Genomic DNA, 27,674 nt, shown 5'->3' with positions numbered 1-27,674 from the left:
AGCTTGAACCCAAGTCTGTCTATTTGGAGAGCCTGTGGTGGTCCCTTCTGCGACAGAGAAAGGGCATAATAGTCTCCACCTCACCAGTGCCTTATTTCTCACTCGTGAGCACAGTAGAGCCAGCTGGGTTTAGCTGAGAGTTAGTGAGAAGGGAGGAGAGTGAGTATTTCTGGAGATTGCCTGAGTTGACCTGTCGATGGGAACTCAAGAGCTGAAAAAGGGGCAAGTGGCCCCCAGTGAAAGGCAGCCTCTTGAGAAGCCCAGGAAGAGCCCTGGCGCCAGGTACCTCCGACTGCGTTCTGCACAGAGCTTCCTGGGCCAGGAGAAGGCTGTCTGTAGCAAGATCAGGTTTCCAGCCCCAGTGACCTTGAGCCCTCCCAACAGCTGCCAGAAAGCCGGCTGCATGCCTGGGGAGTGTCTGAGATCCTTGCGCAGCTGAGTTGCCTCTTCCCTGGGCCCTTGGACCTATTTTTACATAACCCTAAGGGCACACATGTTACAAAACCAAGAAAGAATGAACGTCCATGGGCCCCTTAGAATTTAAAACAAAGTGGGGAGTCCAGGGCCAACATGGGCAGGAAGCATCCACTGCTTCCCGTTCAGGGGGCACATCCAGCATCACTGCATGTGTTGTGGCTGACATTCTCTTTCAAAGATGGCGGCCATCTCCATGTCTGTCTCTTACCTCTTTGGTCACCTCTCTGTTCAAAACCATCATTGGCTCCCCATTTACCTCTCCATACTCTTGAGCACACAATAGAAGGGCCTTCACAATCTAGTTACCACCATCTCCTGCCACTTGGCCACTCAAACTCTATACCCCCAGCCATACTGGAACTTGGGGTGCCCCAAGCAGGCCCTGTACTTTCGTGCCTTGTGCTTTGATGCAAGCTGTCCAGTCTGCGAGGAAGACCTGATGATTGTCCCACCTGGGCAAATGTAACCTTGAATATTCAGGTTAACTGTTAACTCAAGTAACTGAGATAATTAGGTGCCTTTTGTCCCTTGTGTTCCCAGGTGTGAAAGCATGTCTCATAACCTGCTCTTTGTGGTTGTCTGTTCAGTTGTCTTCTTGAAGGAGATGCTGTATCTTTCACCTGAGGATCTAAGCACCTATCACTTAGATGACTAGCATATAGTAGGTGGTTAATAAATGTTGGGTGGATGGGTGGACAGATGGAAAAACCAAAGAGGGAGCTGGCCTGGATGTGTCCATGGGGCTAGAGGATTATAACATACTGTTATTCTCATATCATTATCTACTGTTGAGCAGTGATTTGAGCACTGGGTGTTCACTTGGAAGTTCTTTATGGGATTTAAGAAATGGATATTTAGCACTATTCTAGAAGTGTCTTTCCTCCTCTTAATTCTTTTCTCCCTTGGTTTATCCAGAGGATCCAAATAGAACATGGCAGCTAATTTTTCGTTTACTGAGTTCTTTTATGTTGCTTGAGGTAAGCATGTTTAGACATCTTTACAATTACCAGAGATGATTAACATTGATAATAAAAATGAAGATAATTACTGTTCTAAGCGATTTACATGTTTTAAGTCACTTTATTCTCATAACAACCCTATGGAGTAAGAAATATATTTTGTTCATTCCATTAAAGGGTATGGAGAACTTGGACCCTGATGCCATTTGCTGTGCTCTGCCAGGGGCCAAATGTGAGGCACGTTGAAGAACATCTCGTTCTTTCCCCCTCATGCTGTAGAGCCTAGGGTTATTGCCTTTGTCCCTGATTCTGTCCGGGTTTTTATATAATATTAATAGCAAATACATATACAGTACATTGGGGCAATGTTTTAGACATCTTACCTGCATTATAACTGGTTTTATTTTCATAAAACCCTATGAGAGCAGGTACCTTTATTATTTCCACTTCACAGGTGAGGAAACTGAGGCAGAGACAGGTTTAGTATTTCCTCAGGTCGCACAGCTAGTAAGCGACAAGCTGGGTTTTTTTTTTTTTTTTTTAAACTAGCTCCTAGTTTAAATTTTATTATTTATTTATTTAATTTTTGGCTGTGTTGGGTCTTCGTTTCTGTGTGAGGGCTTTCTCTAGTTGAGGCAAGCAGGGGCCACTCTTCATTGCGATGCGCGCGCCTCTCACTACTGCAGCCTCTCTTGTTGCGGAGCACAGGCTACGGACGCGCAGGCTCAGTAGTTGTGGCTCACGGGCCTAGCTGCTCCGTGGCATGTGGGATCTTCCCAGACCAGGGCTCGAACCCGTGTCCCCTGCATTGGCAGGCAGATTCTCAACCACTGCGCCACCAGGGAAGCCCCAAGCTGGGGTTTGAATCCTGGAAGCCTGGCTCGAGAGTCCATTCCCTTAACTGTTATGCTATCCTACATATAAGGAAATAGATGGAAGAAGAGAAAATGACTGACGTGGAGGTGCAAAAATTATATTTGTAATACTGTCTCCTCGTGTAGGTAAGGGCAGAGCTTTGGGATGAGGCATTCCATCATGGCGAGGAGATTTGGGATTAAAAAGAATAAGCATGGACTCTGGAATCAGGCAGACCTGGGTCTCACATACTGGGCCGGTGTGCTGGGCAAGTTACTGAAAATCCGAGTCTTTTTCCTTCTCTGTGAAAGGGAGATAATTATGGAAATTGCCCCCAGGGTTGCCAGGGATGAATGAGAGACGGCATTAAAAGCACCTGGCTCATGAAGAGAGCACATTAGACTGTCATTCCCTTCTCTGTTGACAAGTCCCGTATTTCCTAACTATTAACTTGTGCATTAAAAAGGCTTTTCATATTCAAAAAGTAGGTACCAGTGTGGTAGGCTGAACAATGGACCCCCAAAGACTTCGACATTCTAATCCTCGGAACCTGTGAATATGTTCTCTTAAATGACAAAGGGGACTTTGCAGAGGTGATTAAATTAGGGATTTTGAGACAGGAAGATTATCCTGGATTATCTGGGCAGGCCCAATGTGATCACAAGGATCCTTCTAAGAGGGAGGCAGGAAGGTGAGAGAGAGAAGATGGACCGTGGAACATGGAAGCAGGTCAGAGGAGAGAGAGGAAGAGAGGGAGGGAACATGGGGAGCGTGGGGGAAGGGGAGAGGGAGAGAATGAATGAGGTTGGAAGATGCTACTTGTCTGGCTTTGAAGATGGAAGAATGGGCCATGAGCCAAGGAATGCAGGTGGCCTCCAGAGCTAATAAAAAAGACAAGGGGACAGATTCTCCCCTAGAGCTTCCAGAGTAGATGCAGCCCTGCGGACTCCTTGATGTAGCCCACTGAAACTCGATTTTGGACTTCTTTTTTTTTGTTTAACTTTCATTGGAGCATAGTTGATCCAATCAGTTACACATATACATACATCCACTCTTTTTTAGACTCTTTTCCCATAGAGGCCATTACAGAGTATTGAGTAGAGTTCCTTGTGCTACACAATAGGTCCTTATTAGATATCTATTTTATATACAGTGGTGTGTGATTTTGGACTTCTGACCTCCCAGAATTTTTTCTTTTTTCGATCCCCAACTGGGGATCGAACCTGTGCCCCCTGCAGTGGAAGCATGGAGTCTTAACTACTGGACAGCCAGGAAAGTCCTTATTTTTTTTTTTTCCTCCCAGAATTTTAAGATAATAAATTTATGTTGTGTTAAGCTACTAAGTTTGTGGTCATTTGTTACAGCAGCAGTAGGAAACTAATACACTCTGGGATTCAAGCAAAGTAACTCCGACTGTATTAGCAAGCTGTTCGGGTTTATAGCCGAGGCTCATTTTGCCACTGTGTGCCTGTTAAGTTTCTGAGTTGACTGGAAGTTGCCTCCCTTGATAGAACACTTTGGAATGGAGTTCTGCCCATCTGTACATTTACTGCAGGTCATTGCAAAGAAGTGTGCGGAGACAGAGGCCCACATTTAGTTTCCAGCACTGTGACCATATCATGGGCTGCCTCAGGTACTGAGCTCAGATGCCGGGAGTGGCAAGTGCCGTTTCGTCTATTATTTAGAAGCGGATACGCGGTATTCCCGATGTGAATGTAAACTCAGGAGTAAGTACTGTGCTCCCTAACTAATGTGTGTCTGTCTTGTAATTAATACGACATTTAAACACACTTTATGAGAGACTTATATTTCATATGCTAGGTAATCCCGTCAAAGCTTTGTAGTACACATAGAGTGTTTTCTTTATCTTTTAGTTCAGCGAAAAGCTCCATATTTCCAGCACCTGGCCTAGTGCTAGGTACGTTGGAAACGCTCAGCTAATCTTTCTCAGATGAATGAGCCAAACAATAAATGGTCCGGCCGTCTGGGAGCTTCCCGGAGAGTGGGGCGATGGTACCCCTCAAGGTTTCATATGTGAAATACTAGGCACTTTAAAATGCTATCAAGAAACTTAAGTAATCCTAAACCAAGAAATTCCCAAATCCAATCTTTTATAAAAAGTGTATGGAAGTGATAACAGGTTATTTTCATTAGAAAGGGAAGGAGCGTTTGGAGGTTTGGCAAAACCTACTGTAGCCACTGGGCTCCAGCTTTAGTGAGTAGGAGAACCACCTGGAGGGCTTGTTCAAGCAGTACTGGGCCCCACCCGCAGAGCTTCTGATGCAGTAGGTCTGGGAAGGAGCTGGAGAATTTGCATTTGTAACAAGCTCATGGGTGAAGCTCCTGGTTTGGTGACCTTACTTTGCCAACCTTATCTTAGAGCCGAATAAAAAAAAAACTTCTTTTGGGATATGGCTGTGCAAATATGCATTTAAACATCTGTCAGTTTGCAAAGTTCTTTAAATTTTTAAAAATTAATCTCTCTAAAGGTTTATTTAATTTTAACTAATTTTTTAGGAACGCTATATATTTTTGATTGAGATACAATTGACGTATACCATCACATTCATATCAGGTGTACAAACAATGATTCGACATTGGTATATGTTGTGATCTCCACAATAAGGTTTAACTAAATATTTTGAATGAACCAATCAGTTTACTTTTTGGAAGGACGAGGACGCCTTAGACATCCTCTTGTCTGAGAACTGTGGTAAGTTCTAAGTTGATAGGATCTGAATTGTGTCTGCAGCTGTGGTCTTGGAGTTTGCAAGTGTCTTCTCTACCTCTTCCAGTTCACTTAAGCTCTGTGACCCTCGGTTTCCTCCATTGAAAACCCAGGTGATAATCCTTTAGCACATTGTCCTTAACTGCCTGCATCCCACCAGACGTTCACTTCTTTGAGGGCGGGGTCTCATCTCTCCATCTGCCCATACCACCTGACATCTGGTGGACGCTCAGCGAGTATTGACTGAAGAAATCCCCATTACACCTACTTTGAAACTGAGGCATTTTGAGTGGCAACATGTGGTGCCCCGTAAGGTTAAAGCAAGTATGTGGATGGGTGGGGAGAGAATAGCTTCAGATCTTGAGCTGAAAGAGAAATTGGATGGTGATTTATAACCATGTAGATTGTGGTTTATATAAAAGCCATCTGGCTTCATGCTTGGATCCATCTCCCTGCATATGCCTTCATGGGGTTCTTATGTTTCAGCCTAGCATCAAAGGGGTGTTTCGGTATGCATCTTTTTTATTTTTTATTTTTTTCCCATGAACTAAAACTTAGCCAGGAATTCCTGTTGGCACTTTGGTAAGGCATAGTTAGCCTGTGGTGTCTGCGTGTTGGGAACTGGTCAGTAGGTGAAAGCCAGTGTGCTTACTTAAGCAAAGAGAAGAGAACAGTGGCCAACAAGCTGAGTTCAGGTCCCAAAAGACCTTTTAAAACAAAAACTAAACAGTTGCCAACCATTCGATGAAAATCAATACACTTCACAAGCAATGAACTTCCAGCTTTTTTTAGGGAAAAAAAAAATTGACAGTACTGGATCGGCACTCCACAGGCAACAATTGGCTAAAACTGGATAGCAGCTGTCCTCTTTAGGTAGGTGTAGACTGCGTTAGTCATACTCCTCACCATTCCCTATTGTCTTATACCCAGCCTCTTTTACTTCGTTTTTGCCTGCCTACCCCCTGCACACATTTGAGGTTTTTGACCCCCAAACCATTGTATTCTTATAAGTATCATGAACTTCCTCAGGAATTCTAAAGACTGGCATATGGTAGTTTGAAAAAATCCCTGTTATGGGAGCATTTTGACATCAAAATAATGCCTGTAATGTTTATATTGGTTTAAATAATTCCTGCCCTAGAAGATTTCAGACACTGTAAAAGAACATAAATATCTTCCACAAAACATGTCCAGAAGGATGTGGGAGAAGTCACTCCTTCCTCTGCGAAGTGCCCTTTGTCTTTCTGATGTAATGATTGGGTTTAGTTTAGATGGATTGATGACTTGCCTTGTCTTACTACTGGAGGGCCAGGGAAATGACAAAACAGGGAGGTCATTTTTCTCCTCCTCAGCAGTAGTGAAGCTGTCGCTGCTCGGTTGTTAATGCCCCGTGTCTGTGTAGAGACTTCAGAGCTTACAAAACACTTTCCAGTAAGTGTTTGAATTGCAACTGTGCCATTTAAAACCGTGATTTTAGGAAGGCTCTATGCCTCGATTTCCCCATCGGGAGAGTGATGATAATACCTACCTTATCGGGGCTTCCCTGGTGGCACAGTAGTTAAGAATCCGCCTGCCAATGCAGGGGACACCGGTTCAAGCCCTGGTCTGGGTGGATCCCACATGCTGTGGAGCAGCTAAGCCCGTGTGCCACAACTACGGAGCCTGTGCTCTAGAGCACGTGTGCCACAACTACTGAAGCCTGTGTGCCTAGAGCCTGTACTCGGCAACAAGAGAAGCCTGCACACCACAACGAAGAGTAGCCCCCACGTGCCGCAACTAGAGAAAGCTGCGCGCAGCAACGAAGACCCAACGCAGCCAAAAATAAATGTAAAAAAAAAAATAAAAAAGCTAACTTATCTAACTGAAAGGTGAAAAATAACTGAAATAATAATATACAGAAAAGAATCTAGCCCAGTGTTTCGTGTTTTCTAAGAGTGTAAATATTAGTTTCTTGGGAGGGATAAGAAAATGATAATTATCCCCATTTTACTGAAAGGAAAACCGAGGCTTGGGGAAATTAAGTACCTTGCTCAAAGAGAGCCAAGAAGCTCTGAGAAACCTATGGTTCCCCAGACTTCACCTCTGGTCCTGGGAAATCCTTGATTTCCATCTCCCCTTTTAAAATTTCCTCTTTGTGATGGTGGCATCACAATGCCGATCACGACCCTGTGGCATGAGTTGGCTTTTCCTACGGAGTAGATTCCCACATTGGTGCGAATGTGGTAACAGTCACGTAGAGTTGCATAGGGTGTCAGAACCTGACGAAAATCTCATCTTTCTCACACTTCCCCCTGAAGGAACAGGAAGGCAAGAGGAGGAGGGTAGGTGACCTGGGCTACCCTTCACTATTGTGAAGGACGACTAGTGCTTGCCTTTTATGGGAAGTTTTGAGATGAATCAGCTTGGAATGAAAGTCTTGCCCTGCCCCACTTTGCTTCTGTCAGGGGATGGTGCAGAAGAAATTCTTAGAACTGAAGCAAAGGGCCTTTGAGGGCTTAGCTTGTGAATGGGGTGTTTCTTCTGACTTTATATATATAAATCAAAGTGTATCATCATCGGTCTTTTGAAACTCCTTTGAGAGACACTTGCAGAGATTTGATTCTGAGTTTCAGAATTTACAGATGCTTTGTTTATCAGTGGCTATAGAGTGCTCTATTTTTATAATCACCTGGCAGTATGATTTTAGCTTTTGGAGGGAAGCATCTTCCTAATATATTGATTACAGGTAGAACCATATGAAATGGCCAGTGTGTAACCATTTTTACCTACAAAAATGGCAGTTTTATCTGGTTCAGCTGAATACTTGACAAGGATGGGATGAGTAACAGGTTCGCATTATATACAAGAATTGTCACTATTTCTTCACAGGTGCATTAACCGTCTTGTAGCCTTGGGAATCTCAAGGATATCCTGTAATAAAGACCTTCCTTGTCTTGTTTGTTCTCCTCTTTCAGTGACTTTGACCACACCTCTGACATTCTGGCTGTGGCAGTAAGTAGAGTTGAGAGTCACTTTAATTCTTGATGATATTCTTCCTTACTTTTAATCTCATATAATTTTTGGTTGGCAAGTAGCTCTTTGCCTTGATCACAGATTTTGGAATTTGAAACTATTGGCCAAATCTAGTTTCTTGGTGTATTTTGTGTACTGCTTGGAAAATCTCCCAAATTCTATATTAGTGTCCACTAGGAGGCTATAATTCAGGCTCAACTCTTTAGCTATACCTACAAACAGCTTTTGAAATTAAAAAATGGATTGAAGTGCAATGTATGTGAACGGTCCTAGTATTATGCGTGGCATATGGTAATTGTTAGCAGCATCTGGAATTAGAGTGTAAACAATGGTGATTTTTTTTTTTTTTTGCCCACACTGAATGGCTTGTGGGATCTTAGTTCCCCAACCAGGGATTGAACCCAGGCCCTTGCAGTGAAAGCATGGAGTCCTAACCACTGGATTACCAGGGAATTCCGAAATATGCCATTTCTTTTTTTATATTTTTAATAGCGATTTTTGAATTAAATCTCCTGCAGAAATGAACACTACAGGTGATACATACAAGGAGAGGATGATAGAACAGTTGGCTTCCTTCCGGCCACCATCACAGTGAGAGAGCAAAGTCTTATAGGATCCTGAATTGAGTATTAAAGCATTTAAACCTACCTGCTTGGCTTTGCTCCCCTGCTTATCGATGCTGCCAGGAGGCATCTTGCACTTAGGTACATCATGCTATCCTTGGAATTGCGGGGTAGGAATCCACGGATCAGTCACTCATGAGCAAGCCGGAAGGACCATGAGCTGCAGACATTGGCAAGTTGGCTGAGCCACAAAACTGAGTTTTACAGGCTGATGTGAGGGAACTGGTCACCAAGCTGGTGAGCCAAGTGTATAACTCTTGGCCTTCATCTACAGATTAAGTATCCCATTGCCCTGTTCTTTTATATGTGTTGGTTTTGTGGGTGAAATGATAGACTCTAGTGGTATCTCCAAAACTGAGGATTTACTGCACTCTTGGGGTGTATCAGGGATCTGCTGTTTCGCTTTATTTTGCATTTATGCTCTGCTGCCTCTTGAAGACTTTGTGGTGGCTTATGGGTTAAAGCACGGAAATATGGCAAAAATACAAAAAGCACCCAGACCTTCTAAAAAGATCCCAGTGAGTCAGTGTCAGGCTTTCCAGTAAGTGAGCTGATAGGTCTACGTTAGCCTGTATCACCTTTGTTTAGTGGGATGATATTTGCTTAACGTCTGCCCTTGCTCAGGAGGCTGTCTTTTCCACAAGGGAAGGACCACACTGTCTCATCACCACTGTTTCCCCTTCCCTTAGAGCAGGGCCTGGGAGAGAGTAAATACTCAATCATCACTTTTCCAGGAATGAATGAGGCTGCCAAGTCCCAGTTCGTCCCTGGGTGAAATTCTCTGACAAGCACTGCTCTTCCCCATTCGTTCAAGAGGCAGCTTGTGTTTGGGGTCTAGAAGTTGGAATCTGAGTTTGTATCCTTCTCTGTAGGTGAAGCCAGAAGTTTTCTGCAAAAAAAATGTTTGATTCTTCTTAACAAAACTACTTGTCTAAGGCGTAGGGTTTCCTGTGTAACTTAGCAGAGGAGACTTTGACCTGAGAGCTTTTTAGATAGAAAATACTGATTCCAACAGGGACAAAGTGGATTCGAGCTTCAAGGAGCCCATTCATAGAGAGGCTGTACTAGTGTCATAATTTAGTGGATCTCAGAATGTCTCACAATTCCAAATGATCTTTCGCTTTTAGAAGATGCCATGGGTGTCTACTACTCTGCCATTATGGGATTGTGTGAAGAGCTTTTTTTTTTTTCTTTTTAACATCTTTATTGGAGTTTAATTGCTTTACAATGTTGTGTTAGTTTCTGCTGTATAACAAAGTGAATCAGCTATATGCATATGTTTATCCCCATACCCCCTCCCTCTTGCATCTCCCTCCCACCCTCCATATCCTACCCCTCTAGGTGGTCACAAAGCAGGAGCTGATCTCCCTGTGCTATGCAGCTGCTTCCCACTAGCTATTTATTTTACATTTGGTAGTATATATATGTCAATGTTACTCTCTCACTTCGTCCCAGTTTACCCTTCCCCCTCCCCGTGTCCTCAAGTCCATTCTCTACGTCTGTGTCTTCATTCCTTTCCTGCCCCTAGGTTCATCAGAACCATTTTTTTTTAGATCCCATATATATGTGTTAGCATACAGTATTTGTTTTTCTCTTTCTGACTTACTTCACTCTGTATGACAGACTCTAGGTCCATCCACCTCACTACAAATAACTCAATTTCGTTTCTTTTTATGGCTGAGTAATATTCCATTGTATATATGTGCCACATCTTCTTTATCCATTCATATGTCAGTGGACACTTAGGTTGCTTCCATGTCCTGGCTATTGTAAATAGTGCTGCAGTGAACATTGTGGTACATGTCTCTTTTTGAATTATGGTTTTCTCAGGGTATATGCCCAGGAGTGGGATTGCTGGGTCATATAGTAGTTCTATTTTTAGTTTTTTAAGGAACCTCCATACTGTTCTCCATAGTGGCTGTATCAATTTACATTCCCACCAACAGTGCTAGAGGGTTCCCTTTTCTCCACACCCTCTCCAGCATTTATTCTTTGTAGATTTTCTGATGATGGCCATTCTGACTGGTGTGAGGTGATACCTCATTGTAGTTCTGATTTGCATTTCCCTAATGATGAGTGATGTTGAGCATCTTTTCATGTGTTTGTTGGCAATCTGTATATCTTCTTTGGAGAAATGTCTATTTCGGTCTTCTGCCCATTTTTGGATTGGGTTGTTTGTTTTTTTGATATTGAGCTGCATGAGCTGCTTATATATTTTGGAGATTAATCCTTTGTCAGTTGTTTTGTTTGCAAATATTTTCTCCCACTCAGAGGGTTGTCTTTCGTCTTGTTTATGGTTTCCTTTGCTGTGCAAAAGCTTTTAAGTTTCATTAGGTCCCATTTGTTTACTTTTGTTTTTATTTCCATTTCTCTAAGAGATGGGTCACAAAGGATCTTGCTGTGATTTATGTCATAGAGTGTTCTGCCTCTGTTTTCCTCTAAGAGTTTTATAGTGTCTGGCCTTACATTTAGGTCTTTAATCCATTTTGAATTTATTTTTGTGTATGTGTTAGGAAGTGTTCTAATTTCATTCTTTTACATGTAGCTGTCCAGTTTTCCCAGCACCACTTATTGAAGAGACTGTCTTTTCTCCATTGTATATCCTTGCCTCCTGTGTCATAGATTAGTTGGCCGTAGGTGAGTGAGTTTATCTCTGGGCTTTCTGTCCTGTTCCATTGATCTATATTTCTGTTTTTGTGCCAGTACCATATTGTCTTGATTACTGTGGCTTTGTAGTATAGTCGAAGTCAGGGAGTCTGATTCCTCCAGCTCAGGTTTTTTCCCTCAAGACTGCTTTGGCTATTCGGGATCTTTTGTGTCTCCATACAGATTTTAAGATTTTTTGTTCTAGTTCTGTAAAAATTGCCATTGGTAGTTTGATAAGGATTGCATTGAATCTGTAGATTGCTTTGGGTAGTATAGTCATTTTCACAATACTGATTCTTCCAATCCAAGAACGTGGTGTATCTCTCCATCTGTTTGTATCATCTTTAATTTCTTTCATCAGTGTCTTATACTTTTCTGCATACAGGTCTTTTGTCTCCCTAGGTAGGTTTATTCCTAGGTATTTTATTCTTTTTGTTGCAATGGTAAATGGGAGTGTTTCCTTAATTTCTCTTTCAGATTTTTCATCATTAGTGTATAGGAATGCCAGAGATTTCTGTGCATTAATTTTGTATCCTGCTACTCTACCAGATTCATTGATTAGCTCTAGTTATTTTCTGGTAGCATCTTTAGGATTCTCTATGTATAGTATCATGTCATCTGTAAACAGTGACAGTTTTACTTCTTTTCTGACTTGGATTCCTTTTGTTTCTTTTTCTTCTCTGATTGCTGTGGCTAAAACTTCCAAAACTATGCTGAATAATAGTGGTGAGAGTGGGCAACCTTGTCTTGTTCCTGGTCTTAGAAGAAATGGTTTCAGTTTTTCACCATTGAGAATGATGTTGGCTGTGGGTTTGTCATATATGGCCTTTATTATGTTGAGGTAGGTTCCCTCTTTGCCTACTTTCTGGAGAGTTTTTATCATAAATGGGTGTTGAATTTTGTCAAAAGCTTTTTCTGCACCTATTGAGATGATCATATGGTTTTTCTCCTTCAATTTGTTAATATGGTGTATCACGTTGATTGATTTGCATATATTGAAGAATCCTTGCATTCCTGGAATAAACCCCGCTTGATCATGGTGGATGATCCTTTTAATGTGCTGTTGGATTCTGTTTGCTAGTATTTTGTTGAGGATTTTTGCATCTATGTTCATCAGTGATATTGGTCTGTAGTTTTCTTTTTTTGTGACATTTTTGTCTGGTTTTGGTATCAGGGTGATGGTGGCCTTGTAGAATGAATTTGGGAGCGTTCCTCCCTCTGCTATATTTTCGAAGAGTTTGAGAAGGATAGGTGTTAGCTGCGAAGAGCCTTTTTAAAGGTCTGTGTGATTTACCACTAGACTCTTGACATATGTCATCTCATGTAGTCTTCAGTAATGCTATGAGATAGTTAGCAGCATTCCTGTATTACAGGTGATGAATTTGAGGCTTGAATCAGTTAATAATTTTCTTAGGGTTTTGTGGGTAGTTTCTAAGGGAACCAGAATCTAGTGTGGAGTTCAATATCTGTATCAATTTATACCGTTCCTTAATAATTGTGGTGGAATACAAGTACCTCCGGGAGAGGTGACGTGTTGGGAGGCTAGTAGCAGGCCCTTCTGCCTTGGTGTGAATTGGTTTATCAGCATCTTTTCAAGAGAGGGGTTGCACATCAGGTGATGGAGAGGAAAACCCAGGAGGGGGAATGGAAGGCAGACCAGATAAGCTCGTTTAATTCTCTGTTTTGCCAGAGGCCGACCCCAGACACAGCTTTGAGCACGTCGTGGCCTGAGCACTATTGACCAGGGACATTCATATCAGAATTGACAACACAGTAACAAAAACTGCCAGTTATTGGGCACCTACTAAGTACCATACACATATCCTCTCATACGATAACCACCACCACCGTGAGTGGTAGGTGTTATAACGCCCATTTTACAGATGAGGTCACTAATCAGGTTAAATTGCTGATGATCATAATTCAGTAAATGGCAGAATCAGGATTTGAACCCAGATCTGTCTGACCCCAAAGCCTTTGTTATCCTGTAAATATCACTGTTTAGCCCTGATCACTCCCCGTTTAGCATCTGTGTCAGCTCCTAATGGAGGCCTCCACTTGGAATAATCCCTTTTGGGAGTGCTAGGACGTTTGGGATCATTACTCTGAAATTGTAGGGGGAGAAATGACGTGCAGAATGCCGTGCTGAACGAACACGCACAGAGGCATCCTTTGGGCCTTTCCGATGATGCTGTTCCCCTGAGGAGTTTTCACCCTCAGAAGGACTGCTGTATCCAAAAGCAGGTACTCTGCAGAGTTCAACTGTAGGCCTCTATTCTGGGAGCCCCCAGAGTGAGCACTGGCTTTGAGAAGTTAGCCACAGCTCCCCTTCCAGGTCTCTCTCTTTGTTTCAAGGGAAAAATCAAGAAGTCAGGAAATAATAGGGAAATGAAACATTCTAGGCAGTAGGAAGCAAGGTGGAAGAAGATAGTCACTGGAGGAATTTGAGATTCTTGTTTTCCATTTTTTTTCTCCTCTAGAGAGACTTTTTTTGTATCCATATGGACTTACCCATTTGCTGTAACAGCAGAGAGACTCCTATAAAATTTTTTTAAAAAGGAATTCTTGACAACATCTTGGAAACCTAAGTTATAAATATCCTAAAAGATAAGGAGGATAACATTGCCAAATTAAAGGAAGGAGTTGGGCAAGGCATTAAAGCAGCACGGGAAACAGTCTGACGGAGGGACTCAGGCTCCATCCGGCCCCCGAGTCCCCCGTTCTCAAGCTTTCTGTTTCAAAGCCACCAAGAGAGCTAGAGATGACTTGCTGAAATCGTTGATGCTTGAATGGCCAGAGCTTGGACAGAAGGTACGGAGCCCCTTGTACTACCGGCCAAAGATGGCTTTCTGTGTCTGTCAAGTAAGCAGCAGCGTGTGGGGCTTACAAGGAGAGATGTTCCTGAATGCGTCCCCACCTGGGCGGATTTGAAGCACCAGCATACATTTCCCTTTTTCTGGGGTCCCCTTCTAAAATTAAAACTACAGTGTCTGGGCCCTGCCTGCTCTGTCCTGTGGTGATGTGCATCTCCCGGACCATACTGTGACCCATGACCATGTAAGTGACCATATGATGCTGCTGGACCCCAACACTGACATAGGGAGAGAAAAAAGTGAAGCTGGAAAATCATGCATCAGGTCGTGGTCCCTAGGAATGCAGAGCGAAAAGGCAACACTGGTGAGACGGGCATTTCGGAGGGCAGTTCCCCAAAGGACATTTTGGCTTCGTTTCATGGTTGGATTTCTTGTTTTTATTTTTTTCTTCTATTCTATTTTTATTTTTGGAAAGTGTCAGGGGAAGGAGTGTCAGGAGAGCATGGAGGCTTGTTAGATAGGAAACAGACTTCCTAGTACATGTGACCACAGATGCTGCCCTACCCTTCCCATCCCTCCCTGTCTCGGTGCCCAGCCTGGATGTCACTGGAGCCCCACCTTGAAGGCACTACTTGATCCATCCCTAACACAACATAGCCCATCCTGCAGCTTTCAGACCGGAGGGCTTGGCCTGGCTCCTGTTGCCATGGTTACGGAGTGTCAAGGCTTCCTTAAGAACAGGAAGGACCTCTCCCTTCTCTCCTTTTCCACATCAGCTCCTGAATATGGCCCAGCACTCTGCTTTTGCTGTGTGTCCTCTCTCATTGCTTTTCTCCTTTGCTCACTGGCCTCCAGTCATTCCAGCTCTTTTGGTTCTCAGAATATGCTGGGCTGCATCCTGCATGAAAGCTTTCCAGCCTGAGGTCCCCTGCGATGGGGATGTTCTTCTCCTCCCCACTCTCGGTGCCCAGCTCACTCTTACGTCTCAGCTCAAATTTCCCTTCAGTCGACAAACGTTTTCGAGCACCTACCATGCTCCCCATGCTCTTCTAGGTGCTTGGAGCTACACCAGTGAACAGAACAGACAAAAAGCCCTGTCTCTGTGGACCAACTTGCTATCTCTTCCTTAAATTCTTACCTGACTCCCCATCCCCCCAGGCTAGATCCTGTCCTTTAGTACATGACGGATGCTATTGGTGTCCTGGTTATCTAGTGCCAGTTCCCCTACATTAGACTGTAGGTTCTAGAGGTCAGGGATTATGTCTCTTTTATTCACCACTGTATACCCAGTACCAACACATTTCCTAACACCCAGAAGGTGCTCCGTAAATATGGTTGAAGAAATGGATAAATGAATGAATGAATGATAATTGCTTTTGTTGACAGGTAGCAATATCAGGTGTGAAGATCACACACACTTCTGGGAGGAAGTTGTTTGTGTTGATAAGGCTCAAGAAGAAGCTACCCTGTGCTTTTACTGTCCCTAGAACTTGCACGTTCTCGCTCGGCCTTGTCTGGGGTCTAGGTCTCCCACTACTTAAGCTCTAGGCGTTTCATGATTTTTAAAAAATGGCTGTGACCATGCCTGACTTTAATGCAGCCTCTGTTTGTCTCCCTTCCAATTTCATCTTCTCAGGAAGGAGACCTTCAAGGGGTGCGGTGACAAACTCTGAACTCATAAACACTAGCACCCCATTTACTCATTATGCCCAGAGCCCCATCTTCCCCTGGGCTGCGACAGTGCCGGTAGAGATGGTCTTCGTCTGCATTAATCATTTTCATGCGCTTTGCACTCAGCTACACTGGTATTCAGAGAAAAATGCTACCATGACAACTGCCACAACAGATGGTATTTGATCAGTCTCTAAGCTACCGAGGAGATATACAGCAGTGCTTCTGAGGTTTGCATATTTTATGTTATCATGAGACCCAGTCCAGCCTTAATCATGATTGAAACGTGAAGTTTTCCATTTGCCTCCGATCCCCCCTCCCTTCTCTTTCCAGTTGTTTGCCATTTGTTTTGATTTTCCTTGCTCTGTGCCTGGCCTGTTTGGGGATGTATTTCTGGATGTGGGAGACATAGGCTACAACATACATGGTCCATGGAAGTTGCCCTGCAGGTCTAAAGTTTAGAGACTGTTGAGAAGCTATTCCACTTTGGAATGGAGAGCCTGGCTGAGAGTGGGAGAAAGGCTTAATTGCAGCCTGTCTCTCTTGGATGTTCATGGACCACACAGGGTTGAGGCCACATATGGCCCCAAACAAAGGGAAACTCTGAGAAGTACATCTTGGTCTTGGTTTGTCCCCTTACTCCGCCCACTCCTCCATCCAGCTCCTTTCTGCTTCCAGGGTCTCTGGTGTTCTGGTCCCCCTTCTCAGCTTCCTGCCTCTACCCCAGCTAGTAAACTCCAGGAGCTTGATTCCAGAGTCCTTGGACCCATTTCTATGGCAACAACTACAACAGCCTTCTCACCCAGGGCCCCTCCCCACCCATCAGCAACACTGGAATGTCAGACTTCGCACAGATTTTTTTTCAGCTAATTTTGGAAAGTAGTTTATATTGGCCGCTATGTGTTAATGAACAACTTTCGTTGTATTTACATACTTTGCTGGTGAAGAGTCTTTTCCTTCACTCTGCCTCTCAACTTTAACAGGATCCTATCCTCATCTTGCACTGCATGTCTGGATCCCATATGAGCCATGAGCCTCGTTAAAGATGGGCTCTAGGGCCTCGCTGTGCTGTGCTGAGTGCCCCAGGGTCCTGCCACCGTCCTGTCCCCTCCAGGGACGTGGTGGGAGTTTGCAACCTCAGTCGTACTGGAGGATGGATTGTTTACCTGAACAGTATTTATAAGAAAACCTTAAGGTGAATTTGAATCACAAGAGAGCGTGGATCAAAGAAACATTCTCCTCTTCTGATCTCATTCCAAGTGAAGCGGGAGGTTGGAATCCACATCTGACCCTATGCTGCTTCCCAGCCCCGTGCCCTTCCTGGGGTGCAGATGAAAAGAGCGTGGGTCTCGGCCGCCTTGTCGGGAGTGATTTTTAGCCTTAATGGAACATTATTAAACAGTGGATTTGAAACTTGAGGAATGTTTTTTGAACTCCTCTGTGAGCTGAGAATTCATGGTAGAGGGGAAAAAATTCAAGGCTCTTGATGGGCTTATGAATCGTCTTTTAAATGACGACCCAAGCCCTTATTTTCAGGTTTTACATTTTCTGGGAGTGCAATCTGGCCATCTGGATAGCGTCCCCCGTTTCATCTCCTCGTTAGGAGAAAGCATTCCTAGTGCCCTTAGGTCTCCTCCTTCACCTAATGTAGGGAGATCCTAGTGCTTCCCTTGTTTATCTGCTCTGATTCTCCTGGAAATGGACGGGAGTCAGGGGGTGTATGTCGAGGGGCTCTGTGGACCCTAAAGAGAAGGATTATGTAAATGTGGGCTCCTGGACTTGGGGGAAGACTCGACCAACACTGTCAAAAGAATCGAGCACAGTGCCTGGCACAGAACAGACATCCGCACAATGATGTTGACTGAGTGATTGAAAGAATCATACCCCTCAGGTTGCTCACCCTTGGCACTGCTGACGTTTGGGGTTGGGTAGTTCTTTGTTGGGAGGGAACTGATGTGTGCCCTGTAGGGTGTTCAGCAGCATCCTTGGCCTCTGCTCACTAGATGTCAGTTTCCCTCAGTGTTGTGACAACCCAGAATGTGGCCACATGCCCCCTGGGGGGCAAAATCTTCCTTTCCCAGTCTCCCTTACTCAGCAAAGAACTATTGATCAAAATTATGAAATTGGTTGACAGAATGATAGGACTGTAACAAAAATCAACAAGAGAGGAAATATTCTAGGTAACCTGTTTATAATTATTTCTCCCCTTAACAGAATTTAACATTTAAAAAGAAAGCCCCATGGGTGAATTGAAATGTACCAAGGGTAGCCTTGCAAGAAGAAATTGCCGTGGACTTTATTTTTTTTAATTTATTATTTTTTATTTATTTTTGGCTGCGTTGGGTCTTCATTGCTGCCCGCGGGCTTTCTCTAGTTGCGTCGAGCCAGGGCTACTCTTCGTTGCGGTGCGTGGGCTTCTCATTGCAGTGGATTCTTTTGTTGTGGAGCACAGGTTCTAGGCGTGCAGGCTTCAGTAGTTGTGGCTCACGGGCTCAGTAGTTGTGGCGCGTGGACTCTAGAGCGCAGGCTCAGTAGTTGTGGCACACGGGCTCAGTAGTGGTGGCGCATGGGCTCTCTAGAGCGCAGGCTCAGTAGTTGTGGAGCATGGGCTCTAGAGCACAGGCTCAGTAGTTGTGGCACACAGGCTTAGTTGCTCTGCAGCACGTGGGATCTTCCCAGACCAGGGATCGAACCCGTGTCCCCTGCATTGGCAGGCGGATTCTTAACCACTGCTCTACCAGGGAAGTCCTACCATGGACTTTAAATGGTGCTACATACATCAAATGCTCCATAGATGTGACAAGGAAACGTACTTCATGCTCCTTGGAGGGAAAATTCTATAGAATTGCAGTGTTAGTAGAGCAGTGCTTTTCTTGCATATGTTGGCAGGTGTCCCTTTTTTTGTATTTAGTGTCACACTGCCACACTGTTGCTGAAAAACTAAACCTACCCATGTCAGCCCACCTACATGACACTTCCCAGGATAAATATCAATACCAAGTGCACTATTTTTGATTTTGCATTAACAGATTCAGGGGTGGTCAGATTTCTCTTCTCATTTGCTATGGGGTCATAATTGCCAAAGCCTCCCTTCAGAGCCATGTGTAAGATATTATATTAGAAGAAGTAGGGTAGGGTCCTGTATAGCTCAGGGTACTGTATTCAGTATCCTGTGATAAACCATAATGGAAAAGAATGTATATATAGCTGAATCACTTTGCTGTACAGAGAAATTAGCACAATATTGTAAATCGGTTATACTTCAATAAAATAAATTTTAAAAAAATAGATAAACAATAAAAACACATACACACCAAAAAAAAAAAAAAGTAGGATAGGATTATAGGAAGAGACAAGCGGTAGAAGAGGAATTTTGTAAGTTTACTGTGATTTCAATACTAGTGCCTTTGTGTAGAGGCCACAAATCCTTTTGAATGGTTTTGGTCTATTACCACTGTATACGATATCATGAAATAAGGATTGGTATTTTCTCAAAAGCAGGGTTTTGTAATAGAGTGCAATAACATTTAGAGAGATGATGTTTATTACACTTCTACGTGGAAGCCGATTGCTCCAAAACACATTGCACAGGGTCTTCCCAGCCATTCTCTTCCTTCTTCGTCCTCCCCCTCGCCCCCCTTCCCTCCAAGGTGGTAGCACTTGGTTGTCACTGTCAGTCATCCTGCGCCGGAAAGAAGAAAGGAGAGTTTAAAGCCATCTCATTTTTCCTCCCTCTCTGTAAGAAACGATTTTCTGCGATGGTGGCAGGCATAACGTGTAGCATCGGCATTTATTTCGTTGGTAGGAAATTGCATTCTACCCCTTTTCTTAGAGATGAAAAAATGCCTCCCAGATGAAGACCCTGGAAGGTGAGCTGTTAGCTGGGAAAGAGATTGGGAAGCTGAGCTAAAAACTGTGAGGATGGAGTGACCTCAAGCTCAGGGTTGAACGGATTCTTTTAGAATGGATGCAGTTTTATTCAGGTGTCCCTGAGCTTAATTTAACGTGTTTGGAAGCTGTGAAGACCGGGAGCAGAGAAGGAGAATGCCAGACATCAGGGGAGGGTGGACATGAACTTCAGGAAGACTGCCTTGGAGCCAGACTGTACTCAAATGAGAGCTCGTAAAACGGAGACACGTCACTCTGTGGCTCTGAAGGAACCATCAGGATATTGCTTGGGGGAGGGGAGGGAGAAGGGTCACATGGACGCTGTGAAAGAGAGTCATTTATGAGTTCACAACAAGCCCCATGGGTCGAATACTGGTTGGAGTTCATAAGCGTGCGGCTGGAGCCTGGGAAGTCGGGCGGGGGCTGAGGGGTTGCGGAGGTGAGGAAGATCTCCGCTGTGAGATGCAAGCCGTGTGAAATCCAGAGTTCCCTGTGCCAAGTCCAAGGCAGTTTCTCTTATTTTTGGTCACCGTTGACATGAATCGAGCCCGAACAGTTTCCTGTAGACCAAAAAATAATTAGCCCTGACAACTGAAGGCAAATCAGACCTTTGGGAATGATCTAACTGCTCCTTCCTGAGGGCTGGACGTGAGCTTGCCCTTGGCCGTGGCATCAGCCCTGGAAAGCCTGGGAGGCCTCCCAGACCCTGGTGGGGTCGGGTCCCTTCTGCCACGGAAAACACAGAGGACAGAGAGGTTCGGTGAGTTTGCAGCTCTCCCCGTCCTCTGCGATGCCTGCCATCCTGAGAATTTTGTGAGTAAACACTACCCAGATTCCTGCTGAGACGCCCATTCACTCTTTTTATGCTTAACTGCCCACCTCCTCGGGGGCTGGGAAGTCTCTCCCAGCTGCTGGTAGGTGGAAGGGTCTCCTAACCTTGTCCCCACCTCTGTGTTTCTGGCAGCTGCTCAAGTGTTGAGGATAGCACTGGCGACAGTGACCAACACGAGAGCTCCAATTCCCCCCTGGTTATTTTTGGCAGCCGTGAGCAATCCAAGGCCTTGACTTCTGACGCTGCGTGTGGTTGGCATATTAGGTAGCCTTTTCCTGTGCAAGTACAGACAAAGGAGAGTACTGACCTGCCTCCATCGATCCATCCGGTGTTTTCATGTCATTTTTTCCTCTTTGAGAACCTTAGCAAACGCACAATGAACCCTCTCGCTGACATAGACTTTTGTTCCTAATAAGAGATGGCTCTGGAGAAGACTGAACATTTATTGAGTGTATATTGGTTTTTTTTCCCCCCCCAGATTGAAAACATAGATGCCTGCTTGAATTTCCTGGCGGCTAAGGGAATAAACATCCAGGGGCTGTCTGCAGAAGGTGAGTCTGAGCACTTGTCATAAAGCTGCCCTTTATCGTTTGAAATGCCCACCTGTTACCTATTCATGACGTTTTTAGAGTTAAGCCAAGGGGTGCTGGTGGGCTTCTCCGGTTTTGTCTCTTGCGGGTTTTGAGGCCACTCGATGCTTGTCTGCACTTGACGATGCCAACCTTTTGACAACCTAAGGGATCTCTGAGAGTGCCGACCCAGCTGTGCCAGCCTTGTCGGCAAGACACGGAGGGAGCAGTGAAGACGGAGCTGCTTCTCTTTGAGAAGGGCTTCATCAAACAGCACCGACTTTATTCACGCGACCGGCAGTTTAGTTAATTATCAAGCCAAGCCTTATCTGTGGGAGAGAGAACACTTAACCACGGAGCATATTTAAACCGTGCAAGTTCCCAGGGAAAAATGCCTAATCCTTCTCTTAATTTTATGAGAAGAAGCGGCACTTTTCCTAGCTCCCCCCGCCCAAAAAAAAAGCACGTGATTTATTAATGAGGTGCTCGATCTTGACATCGTGATTAGTTTTTCATTAACTCCAATTTCGTGGCTAATTAGCACATTAGCGTCGGCTGGTGGTTCGCTGTTCATTAGGTGTTGGTCTGGAGATGGCCGGTCTGAATTCTCAGCTTCCTCGGGCAACAGCTCACTCTGGAAACTTGCTCTGTCTCTCTCCTCTTTGTAAATACAAGCAGCTGCTAGCTCCCGAGCGGCCATAGGCCCCAGCATCCTCCCAAACTCATTAGGCTGCACCTCCTCCAGTTTTCCCAGAACAGGTAGAGCAGCATGGGCCTCAGATGAGGCCCTTTCCCTATCCTGGTCGCATTTTGCAGAGTTGCTGGTTAGCACTGACTCTGGTAGTTAGGGTTGGGGAGGCGGGGAGCGGTGCGGAAGGACGCAGCCCAGTGTAGCGTAGGTTTGCAAGCGTGATCCTTTTGGGGACTGTTCCTTGCCTTTGCTCTGCTGTGTGGTGAAAGCTTGGTTTTCCTGGCTGTGTTTCTGGACTGTAGTCTCTTCCAGTGTTGTGAGTGGGCGGCCGCTATTGGTGTCTCGTGTCTCTGCACGGAATTCCCCAAGTGGGACCTCTAACAGGCTGGGGCTGCCCCGGGTCAGACATGGTCACACTGCTTCCAGAGGTCTCTGAGGCAGCTTTCGGTGGTCAGCCTTAATCTCAGCTCTGAGAGAAGGGTCCGTGGAGGATTCCTTTGCTCTGGGCTATGGGCCCTCCTCCTCCGGGGGATGAGATCTAGGCTGAATGGCATGTGGCATGCGCATCGCTGGGGCATGAGGGGTTGGTGTTGGTGTTTCCGTGGAGAGGTAGGGAGATGCAAATTTCTATTCCAAGGAGCACATTGCTTCCTCCTGGTAGAGAGTTCTCGTGCTGGTGGAAGTGGCAGGCACACCTTCCTCCTAGGTCCTGGGCATGCTTGGATCCCGGGCCTGTGCACCCCACCCGCAGCAGAGCATCAGCAGGGGCTTCTCTCCTACAAGTCACGCTTAGCAGAAAGGGCTCCAGGGGATGCAGACTCTGTAGGCCAGCTTCATCTCATGTGGCCTGGAGGTGACCCTGGCCACCCTGCCATCTGTCTACCCATTGTCCTGCCTTCTGCCTGTCCTGTCTCTCCCCTGCCCCATCTTCTCTATACCTTAAGGCGTAGAGAATCTACTCAACAAATACTTGTTGAATGAATAAGTACCAACTGTGCTTTGAAGGCTTTTATCTGCATCAGCTCCAGCTCTCACAACTGACGTTGGAATTTATAATATGCTGAGTTTACAGATGAGGAAATTTTCCCTGGAAGAAGTTATGAAGCCCGCAGTGAGTGAGTGGCAGGGCCAGAATTGGAACCCAGGTCTGTGATTTCGGAGCTCCTGTTCATGGTGTCTTTGGGGAAGGCAGATGGATAAAATGTGGGCGTGCCATGTACGGGTGAAAGAAATCAAAAAAGATCTAGAACCTTTGTTGGCTGGAACACTGTCTCGGAAGATGCTGGGCAGCCCATGAAGGCATATGGTGCAGACAGACTCAGCCCCAGCCCCCTGGTCGGTGGTGGGATGTGGCCCTTGTGAGTCTGAGCAGAGAAGAGCAGACTGGAACCAGTGTGTTGAGGAATCAGTCACTGGGGTATAACCATGAAGTAAGTTTTTCAGTAACTGCCCCCACCTGTGCTATGTTGACCCCCATCTTTCCTGCTTGGTTGAGACTCATTTAATGATACCTGGGCCAGAACCCATTCCCTTCAGTCTTGTGCAGTTATTAGAACAGATTATGTCAGTACTTAAGACTCAGTCTTGTTCATTTTTAAACTTCAGTCTCAGACTCAAAGCTCTTTTCCCCGGTGCCCCCCAGTGCAGGTGGCTTTGGAAGGTTGAGGGGGTCTGGGGGGTGTGATGACTTGACCTCCTTTCCCTTCCCTCGTTCCTGTGCCTGAGCCTCCAGGATTGGGGCAGCAGCAGAGGCAGCAGAGTTCTGCTGGGGGTGAAGTTGCTGCCCTCCTCTTGGTGGGCCATCATTGCCACTGTCCCCACTGGGGGTCTCTGCATGCCCTGCTGACCAGCACTCACTCCCATGCTGCTCCCAGGGCCTCAGTAGTCTCTTGTGAGATTTGACCGCTCTTCTAGCTCACCCCCAGCTGGTAGCAGTCACATTCCATCCCCCTGATTCAGGCCCCTCTTCGTCCCCACACTAGGGTGGTCCTGGTAAGGCCGTAGGCCTCGGTCTCACAGTCCCTGCGTCACCCACCATAGAGCAGCAGGAATGTGTGGGCTCTGTCTTCCACTTGTAGTGATGGAACAGGCCTCCTGTCACCTGGAAGTCCCCGCCATACAATCTCTCTCCAGCTCTTTCTCCCCAGCTTAGGTGGCAAACAGGCAGATCTGCCAGGTCCCTGCTAAGCAGGTGTCCCAGCTGGGCACTAGAACACCACCACCACCACCTGGAGTTATTCTCTTGAAGCCTCTACTCCCTCGAGTTCAAGGAGTGCAAGAACCCCACTGTCTTGTTCCTTGGTGAGGGGAGGAGATATCCTGTCTCTGTGATCATCAGTCGTGACCACCCACGCCCAACCTCAGTGACATTCTCTCATCTGTATCTTCTTATATTGACTTTGGGTGCGGTGGGTAGAGGCTGGTGGTGATGGTCTTTGGTTGTAAGACTAATTCTGGACTAGTGCTGTCTCGTGGGAGGGTGACTGGTCCCAACTTCCGTCAGTTCCTTGAACTTACAAAGCAAGGGTACTTGGAGCCTGTTTTCCTCAAATGGGCCTTATTCACAATTTTAGGGCTACAGGAAGTACCTCCATTTGACATACTGTTAAGTTATAGGAGTGGAAATCATGTATTGAGGACCCGCCAGGTACAGTCACTGGGCTAAGTGTTGTACACATTTTAGTTTATATCCTATTTAATCCCCCACAGCAACCTTCCGAGATCAGTATTCGTATTACCCCATCTTACAGATGAGGAGACTATGGCCCAAAGAGATTGTTCCATGTGGCAAAAGGGAGGCCCACAGAGTCAGCCGTGATCAAGCTACTCACATCTGCTGATTCAAGTCCTGGTATTTTATACTGCTCACCACTATCTACACTTCTAACCACCCCCATAACTACTAGAAAATCATTATAGTGTTTAAAGAAATCATGTATTTTTTTTAACACTGTAAAACTGTTTATTTGGGGGAAAAAAACAACATTTCTAGAAGAATAAAGTCGCATCAGCACCTACCAGAATAACTCCCGCCCACTTGCTCACATCCACAGGATTCCCATGTAGGGCCGTGGCCTAATTTGCAAAAGATGCTACACACAGATCAAGTTTTTAACAACGTGTTAATCCCAAGAGATCACACTGGGAGGCCACAGCGTTTCCGCCACCTAGAAGTTCAGGCCCCCAGCCTCTTCCAGATCCTTGAGCTTCAGGAAGAGAAGAGGAGGAGGAAATGCCCACTAGACCCAAGTCTGGGGCAAGGGAATATGCTTGCCTGTTTCTGTTCCCCAGGGACAGTCATCTTTGCAAAGGAATAATGTTGCAGCCCAGCAGTCCTTTTCCCGCCCAGCGTGTTGGCACGAGTCTAAGCTGGTATTTCTCCCCTCTGCGGTTCGCTGTCGCGTTCAGGGCCTTCCCCTCACTGTGGTGGACCACACTGCCAATGTGCTGCAGGGACTTGAAGGTTTGGGTGTTCACAGAGCCAAATTCCACTATCTCGTCATCCACCTTGCAGACCTGCGATGCTGGCAGGGGAGCCGGGGCTGATGCTGTTCGCTATGGCGAAGGCTGAGCAGGGCTGAGGTCCTGGCTCTGGCCCAGGCCGTGGCTCATGGCCTCCCTGCGGGCCTCGGCCAGGTCCCGGGCCTGCTTCTCCTTGTCGCGAGCATGCAGCTGGTGCAGGGCCTCCTCCACCTGCTTCGTCACCGCCTTGTGATCGTTCTGCAAGCAGACGATGTTGTGCGTTGCGGTTCGGACTTGGTACAGGTCCACGTCTGCCCGGGGGTAGCCCTCGCAGTCCACCAGTGGCTCGTTCATCCCGATGCCTTTTTGGCTCTCCAGCACGTCATAATTGGCTTTGATTTGCGCCTCGATCTCCTCTTTGCGCCGTATCAGTTCCTGTATGTTGCTGACAGTCACTCCGCTGGCCTCCGGGGAGCCTCTGCTCTGCCTCGTTTCCTTCTCCGACATCGTGAACCTCGGCCCAGGATCCCGGACTGCCGGTTTCCCGACCGCGGACACCCGAGAGAAATCATGTAATTGTAATGCTCTTTGTTTTCCTTTTGAAGATGATTGATTGCCCTGAGGCTCCTCCTCTGATTTAAAAAAAAAAAAAATCAGCGGTTGGAAAGCCTCATAGGCACATCTCCACCCTTTCCCAGGGACTAAAGCCAGGTTTGGAACCCGGGAGGGTGTGTGCACCTGTCCTTGAAGCATCTCAGCAGCTCAGGCCCTGTCCTGGCCTGCCTGCGAGAGAGCCACAGGGAGCCTTTGTTCCAGGGCACAGACAGCTGATGCCTGCGAGCAGGGGCTGCAGGCCCAGGTGAGCCCCGTGGAGACGCTGCTGGTTTGGGGCTTTTCCTGTCCCCTGCGTGTTCCCCAAGATCGGACCCATCCGCTTGCTCCTGGAGACTCGCCAGAGTCCTGTGAGCTTGGGCCTCAGCCTGCCCGGGGTGCTTTTCCAGATCACTTCAACCCCTCACTCCACCTGTCATAACCATCTGTAAACCTGTTCCTGTGAAGAGGAATGGACTTTATCTCTGGGAGTTTTGAGAACACCTGGGGTTTGCGCTCCCTGGCCCTGAGCCCATCCTCCTGTAATGGGGAAGCGGAGGTCTGGAGGTGAAGACATATCCTATTTGTTTAAGCACGCATTTGCCGGGCACATCTATATGCCAGGCACAGTGCTAGGCACCGGCGTACACGGAGAGTCACATTAGTCATACAAAACTAGCTTTAAATTCCAGTTCGTGAGAGAGCTGTGCTGGTGTATTGTACAGGATCCAGTGGTGCCCAAAGAAGGCTACGATCAGCTCTGCCTGGGGCAGGCAGGGGCTTCTCAGAGACGGTGATGTTTCTTCTGGGTTTTACAAGTTGAATAGGCTTTCACCAATCGGAAAAGGAAGGTGAAGGGAAATTTAGATAGACGTTGGGGCATAGGTAATATGGGAACAAAGGACTAGCTTTTTATCCATCTTCCAGTTTGGAGAAACAGAGGCAGGAAGATGCTTCCAGGTGACTCTAACAGGGTGTATGTGCTTTAGGAGTGAAATCGGTTGCCGACTTGATTAGTTCAGACCTGGGTTTGCTGCCCTGATGGCCAGAGACCTGATGCTGAGCTGTCTCCTCCTTTCATCCTGAGCCAGAAAGCAGGAGCTTTTTCTGGACAGGGTAAAAGCAGCACGTAGATCGTCTCCATCTCTCTCTACCCACGTCACCTGAGTTTGGCGGTGAGCGGGGCCATTTCTGTCCTTCACCGGCAGGGGGCCCTGTTGGCTCTATTCCCACCCCCTCATCCACCTCCCCTGTGGGCAGAGTCGCTGAGGGGCTTTGCTGAGCAGTACACAGAAGGGCTGCCAGAGTGGGGTGGAAAGTTACATGCTGAATGTGGGTGATGTAGACGGCCCAGCTGGAGGAGCAATGCCATAGAATCCACAATCCGGAATCAGCCCGGTGACCTTACACCGTGGCTTAAGGGGATTGAATAGGAATTCTGAGACTGTGGTCTGAGGCAGCCTTCCCTTTGGCTCCCAATCCCTTTCCTACAAAGCAGGTTTCTTTGTATTAGATTATCCCAACGATTACGCCTTACTAAAGCAGGCCTGAGGTTTCTTTTAAACAATATTGAAAGAGAATAACTCTATTATCCTCCCTTCTTGCCCAACACCCCCCTATAGCATCCATGCAGATTAGCGCCAGCCAGTGGTTACGGAGATCAGTCAGAACACAAGGAGGTTCAGAATCCACACCATACTGAATTCTAGTGGAAATTGGACTATGGCCCATGTAGTTTATTCTGCAGTTTACGTGGGTGCAGCCATAGGAGAGAAAGAAGAACAGGGTTCTCATGCTGGTTTAGATACCAGCCTAGCTCATGTCTCCTGAAACAAGTCATATCTCTCTAGGTCTACA

General features: G+C 46.1%; 1 protein-coding gene and 1 pseudogene across 9 annotated transcripts in view; one reads left to right on the top strand and one right to left on the bottom strand.

Moving 5' to 3' along the window:
- NAV2 (neuron navigator 2) overlaps positions 1-27,674 on the top strand; it is a 403,679-nt gene that overhangs the window by 143,025 nt on the left and 232,980 nt on the right. For all 9 annotated transcript variants that reach the window (XR_010946112.1, XM_067749641.1, XM_067749643.1 and 6 more), the window contains exon 4: positions 20,983-21,055. Coding sequence is in view for 8 of the 9 variants with exons in the window: in XM_067749641.1 (XP_067605742.1) it covers positions 20,983-21,055 (73 nt within the window). In the remaining variant the exon portion in view is untranslated. The remainder of the gene's footprint in view (positions 1-20,982; positions 21,056-27,674) is intronic.
- LOC137230365 (26S proteasome non-ATPase regulatory subunit 9 pseudogene) lies at positions 18,371-25,867 on the bottom strand (annotated as a pseudogene).

This window comes from Pseudorca crassidens, chromosome 9 (genome assembly GCF_039906515.1).
Source record: "Pseudorca crassidens isolate mPseCra1 chromosome 9, mPseCra1.hap1, whole genome shotgun sequence".
In the NCBI taxonomy this organism is placed as follows: domain Eukaryota; kingdom Metazoa; phylum Chordata; class Mammalia; order Artiodactyla; family Delphinidae; genus Pseudorca; species Pseudorca crassidens.
This window is presented reverse-complemented; position numbering and strand designations above follow the sequence as displayed.